At 38.4% G+C, this 6,279-nt stretch overlaps 1 protein-coding gene across 1 annotated transcript; it reads left to right on the forward strand.

Annotated features, from left to right (window-relative positions):
- Positions 1-289: 289 nt before the first annotated feature.
- On the forward strand, positions 290-4,508 carry LOC149196838 (disease resistance protein Roq1-like). Its single transcript, XM_089405663.1, is given in 4 exon segments — positions 290-984; positions 1,145-2,237; positions 2,399-2,758; positions 2,867-4,508. Coding segments are annotated over 4 exon segments (3,600 nt in total). The 5' UTR covers positions 290-451; the 3' UTR covers positions 4,481-4,508.
- The last annotated feature ends 1,771 nt before the right edge of the window (positions 4,509-6,279 follow it).

A 6,279-nucleotide genomic window follows, 5' to 3' on the forward strand; every position in this document is an offset into this window, starting at 1 on the left:
TAATTCTGGGAAAGTTAAAACCCACACAATGAGAGCATAATGAAAGTTAATTCTGGAAAAAAGCATGAAAGTTAAACCATTGTGGGCCTCACACGGAAAGAGATAGAGATAAAGATTCGCTGGAGGCCATTAACCGTGTGGACCCCATGCGGTTCATCGACGCCTACCACTGTTGTGTTAAAGTGAAAATATATTTTATTCCCGATGTATCCGATGGTGGTGCATAACGACGATCTATATATCTGGCCACTCCCAACCTCTCAACAACATTTTCTGGTAGGCTCCTAAATTCATCTCCACCCTCGCATTTTGACTCTCGCTTGCTTCGGCCACTCAGAGTTTCCCCCTTTTTATTAATATTTCTGTAACCATTTGGCATTCGCATACCCAACGCCGCAAAACCCACTCTGAAATTCAAATCGAAGATCAGCGTTATTCTTCTGCAACTACCATGGACGCTTCCAGTGCCTCCTCCTCCTCCACTGCTGCTCATTACATGTGCGGTGTGTTTATCAACCACCGCGGCCCAGACACCAAGAAGACCTTCGCTAGTTACCTCTACCGTCGTCTTCTTATACATGGATTGAAGCCCTTTTTGGACCAGGAAGAATTGGAAGTGGGATCCAATTTTCCTACTCAAATAGTCAACACTATTCGAAGTGCCTCGGTCCATGTGGCCATCTTCTCTCCCACTTATGCACATTCACCATGGTGCCTGTGTGAACTCGTCCTCATGTTGGAGTCCAAGGCTCCTACTATACCTATATTCTACCATGTCGACCCTGCCGCCCTCAGGTGGACAGATCAGCCAACAAAAGGAGTGTATGCTGTGGCCCTCAACCAACTCCAAATGAAGACAATGGTAGACCCTCAAACTCATGAGAAGAAGCCACGTTATGACTCTGCTACTCTTCAAAAATGGAGAAATGCTCTTTCTACTGTTGCAGACACAAGTGGCTTTGATTTGTTGGGCAAGTTTAACGGGTAACACCTCCAACTCCCTCTCTATGGATACAATATATAACATGTGTATGATGATTTGCCTGTGGTTTCAGTTATAAGTATATATAGCATGCACATGCATATGATGTTTCGGCTATGGTTTCAATTGCTTATTTATTTGGTTTTCTCCTTGAATGACCAGCGACGAGGGTCTGTTGCTAGATGAGGTCGTCAAACGTGTGGTGGAACTAATGGCCGAAAATACACAGTTGTATGTGGCCAAGAATCCCACCGGTTTAGATGACAAAATTGAAGATTTTGAAGCTACAGTATTAGCACAGCAACACACAGGAGAAGTTCAGGTTGTGGGCATAGTTGGCTTAGGCGGAGTCGGGAAGACGACTTTGGCAAAAGAGATTTTCAATAGAAAGCATTCAGAGTACAGCCATTCCTACTTTTTATCAGATGTAAGAGAAAATGCAAGAATCTCATTACATTCATTGCAGAGTAAACTTATGAAGGGTTTGTTTCATTTGGATAGGCAAATAGACAACATTCATCAAGGTACAGAGGTGCTTAGACAGTTTTTCTCATCTTGTAAAATATTCTTAATTTTAGATGACATAGATCATGTGAATCAGGTAGATGTGCTTTTACGAGATAGAAGTTTCTTACATAAGGATAGCTTAATTTTTATTACATCCCGGGATGAAGGTGTCCTAGCCAGGTCAGGGGTGAAAGGGTCATCCATGTATAGGTTAACGGGCCTTCCTTACTGCCATTCGCAACAGCTCTTTTGCTTATATGCCTTCTGTCAGCCCTATCCACACCCTGGATTTGGGGCTCTGGTAAATAAGTTTCTAATGACATGTGATGGATTGCCCCTCTCGTTAATAGTATTTGGAGCACTTCTCTTTGGATGTAATGACAAATGTGATTGGGAGGCCATACTTCACCAATTAGAACTTCCAAAAGATATAAAGAATATATTAAAAGTTAGTTATGATGCGCTTGGCAAAGAGGAACAACAGATATTTTTAGATATAGCCTGTTTTTTTATAGGAGAAAACAAGAATAGTGCAGTAACAGTATGGGAAGGATCAGGCTGGAAAGGTTCGCTGGGGTTTACAAATTTGCAGCTCAAGTGCTTGGTAGAAGTGGACAGTAGAGAAGTTATACATATGCATGATCACCTGCGTGATCTGGGAAGAGAAATTGCAGAAAATGAATTACCACGCCGTCTTTGGCGTAGCACTGCCGGGAACATTAACGATTGGCTGCTCCAGCAAGCATCTGTAAGTCCTCAGTCATTCAAATTTTTAAAATAGTTATATTTTTTTTCCATAGGAATATGTATACAGTTTTCAACTTCTCCATCGTTTTACGTCTTCGAAATAATTAAATTTAACCATAGCAAGCTGTGTAGGGTTTCTTAATTTCCCATCCCAATGAACAGGTTTTAGCCGAAGCACGAGGAATTAGGCTGCTTCCTGGAGAGCATAGCACCAAACAAGTGGGGACAAGCTCACAAATGTTGTCGTGGTACCAAAGGAATCGCCAAATGTTGGGGAACCGCGTGATGAAGCTTCGCAATAGCTATCGTTTTCTTGGTTTTGAAGTCATGAATTTGCAACTTGTTGAGACTGAAGGGCATCTGCTGGATGGTATTTTGCGTTTGCCCTCGCCAAATCTCATATGGCTTTCTTGGCGTGATTGTCCCTACACTTACCTACCTTCCTGGATTTCAATTAAGAACTTGAGGGTTTTGAAAGTGGATGGGAGAGAACTGGAAACATTGTGGCACGGCAAATCGCAGGTAAATCTAAACGTTTTGATTTCATATTGCATCACAGGATCTCCAATGATTACTAACAGTTTTCTTACTTATATCTCTTTCTTACACTCGAAAAGCTTGATCTTCCAGGTACCTTTGCAGTTGGAGGAATTAGAGATTATTAACGCGACCCGTCTCTCGGGCATTCCAAAGTCCATAAGGCACCTGAAGCACCTGGAGAGGATCGTCATTCATTCTTCCTTTCTTGCTAAATTGCCAGAAGAAATCGGTTATTTGAACTCATTGAGGGCGTTGGTGTTGCATGCTGGTTCATTGAAATCATTACCAAACTCCCTTAGTAGTTTGACGAACCTCCACCACATGGACCTGTCTTGGTGCTCTCAATTGGAGAGGCTGCCAGATTCCTTCGGCAGCTTGACGAACCTCACCAGCATAACCCTGTGGTGGTGCAGCAAATTGGAGAGGCTGCCAGATTCCTTCGGCAGCTTGACGAACCTCCACAGCTTGGACCTGTTTCGTTGCTCTCAACTGGAGAGGCTGCCAGATTCCTTCGGCAGCTTGACGAACCTCACCAGCATAACCCTGTGGTGGTGCAGCAAATTGGAGAGGCTGCCAGATTCCTTCGGCAGCTTGACGAACCTCCACAGCTTGGACCTGCGTTGTTGCTCTCAATTGGAGAGGCTGCCAGATTCCTTCGGCAACTTGACGAACCTCCACAGCTTGTACATGGATGGTTGCTCTCAACTGGAGAGGCTGCCAGATTCCTTCGGCAGCTTGACGAACCTCCACAGCATGGACCTGTCTGGGTGCGAGAAATTGGAGAGGCTGCCAGATTCTTTCGGGAGTTTACCTAGCCTTGTAAATTTTGATGCTTCCTCTTGTGCTAATTTAACAATCTCAAGTGAAACATTTGGAAATATAAGAACCCTCTAGCATATACATTTTGAAGGCTGTGGAAAGGTTGAAGTATGGCCCTGGCAACTAGCCCATCAAAGGTCCCTGAAAACACTGACGTTGATGGGCACAAGTTTGAAGAAAGAATTGCCAGGTGTGATTGAACTCCCCAGTGATTTAGAAGTTCTGTGGATAGCAAACCCTTTGCTGGACACAGTGATGCCTTCGCTGGGGGGCTTACTGAAGTTGAAGGTTTTGTATCTCGAGTATCGGCGGGAAGTGAAGTGTTTGCCGGCATCGCTTGAACGGCCGAGTCAGTTGAGATGGTTGAAAGTGGCTGCTTGTCCCATAATCCACACATCAGAGGTATTATCTGATGAAGTTGTATACCCCAACCTTTCAGTGTTAATCTTAGAGGAGTGTATTAATGTCATGGAGATTGGAACATTACCAAAGGCACTCACATGTGTCACATTGCACAGGTGCTACAATCTGAGAAGTATAGAAGGCCTTTGTGGTCTTCCAATGCTTCAAGAGTTACACATTGGAACATGTAACGAACTTCAGGAGCTGCCGAGTGTTAAAACATTGCTGTACTTGAGAGTAAGAGATTGTGAGAAGTTGAATAGCATACGGGGTTTGGCGCACCTGACAGAGCTTTTTATGCTAATAGTTCGGGGGTGCCCTGAGTTGGAGAAGCTGGAGGGAGTTGAATATTGTACATCGTTACGGTCTTTTTCTGTCGGGGGGTGTCATAAATTGCGGTTGGGTGAGAGAGTAGTAGAGAGGCTGCGCCAGAAATGTGGACGGAACTTTCACTTGGAGGAACCAAATCGAAATCAAAATTGAAATTTTCAGTTTGTCGAGTTCGCAATTAAATACAATTATGCAGGCTTGTAATATAAATATAAATGGTATTTTAATCGGGAAAGAATTGGAGTCCATTTTACTACAAAATTATTTTATAGTGATGATGCTTTTGTATATTTTTTTAATATTTATATTTAATAATTATATTTTTATGAAATATATGAATAAGAATTAGTTTTAAGCTTTTTTTAATTTTAGATATTAGAATTATAACATTAATGCGTTCGATAAACATTTTTCTCAATTAAAATAACTTGTTTAATAAAATTAATTGATAAGTAGAATTTCGGCGTAAATCACATAAAGAGAGACATTTGTCGACGCGTTTCGAACCAACCAATGTGGCTCATCGTCAGGACAAGTTGAAGAAACAGATCCAGCTTTGCATGCTAAATAGTCTGAGTAGAGCCTGCTTTGCATGCTAAATAGTCTGAGCAGAGCCTCCAACGACTATCTTGATCAACCGCTAATTTTGACTTAGGGACTGTAGTCAAAAAGTCAAAATGATAATTTAAAGGGAGTTAGATTATATAAGAAAGAAATAATTATAGATGTTGATTACGTTATTAGTTTAATAAAAATCGTGACTTGTATGGGAATTAGTTAGATTAAGGACCTGACTTTTATATATATATTAAATATATTAAATAAATATATAAATAGAAGTTAGTTAGATTAAGGACCTGACTTTTATATATATATAGATTAAATATATTAAATAAATAAATAAAAGATATTTAATATCTTTTATTTATTTATTTAATATATCTATATATATATATATAAGTCAGGTCTTTAATCTAACTAAATTTTATTTATATATATATATATATATATATATATATATATATATATATATAAGTCAGGTCCTTAATCTAACTAATGCCCATACAAGTCACGATTTTTATTAAACTAATAACGTAATCAACATCTATAATTATTTCTTTCTTATATAATCTAACTAACTCTTTTTAAATTATCATTTTGATTTTTTGACTACATTCCCTAAGTCAAAATTAGCCGTTGATCGAGATAGCCGTAAGATAGTCGTTGGAGGCTGCTCAACCTATTTAGCATGCAAAGCTGGATCTGTTTCTTCAACTTGTCCTGACGATGAGCCACACTGATTGGTTCGAAACGGGTCGACAAATGTCTCTCTTTATGTGATTTACGTCGAAATTCTACTTATAAATATTATGGATCACAGAAGCCTCAATTCAACAAAATTAATTGAATTAATTAAAGTAATATTTTTTAAAATTAAATTAATCTATTTTATTTTTTATAAATTTGTTTTTAAATATTTGTAAAATTTAAACTTTAAATATTAAATTAAATTAATATAATTTAAATGAAAATAATAATAATAAATATTATTGAAAATATAAATATATGTTTAGTTTTATGTTTTTTTAAATTTAAAATTAAACAAAGGCTCACAAACATTAATAAAAATATTTATAAAATATATAATTAATAAATATAAATATACATAAAGTTTTAAGATAATATTTTTTTCTAATTGTTTTTAGTGAGATTTTTTGGAAGCTTTTCTAGTGGATTTTTTGGTCTAATTTCTCTAAAATCCGGAAGGAATTTATTGAAATCACAAGCTTGATGGATAACCTTTGCACAATTGAAGTGTCCTAGGGGTTTTTCACGGTGTTGAATCCATATATACACTCAAAAAACTAGTTTAAATAACACAAATCAAGATTTCACCTCAAATTCTTTTGCCAGATTCGGGCACAGGAAGTCCAAAAAGTCGCACTACATAC

Source organism: Pinus tabuliformis, chromosome 2_2 (assembly GCF_031772625.1).
Source record: "Pinus tabuliformis cultivar Carrire ecotype Pingquan chromosome 2_2, CPIR1, whole genome shotgun sequence".
NCBI lineage: Eukaryota > Viridiplantae > Streptophyta > Pinopsida > Pinales > Pinaceae > Pinus > Pinus tabuliformis.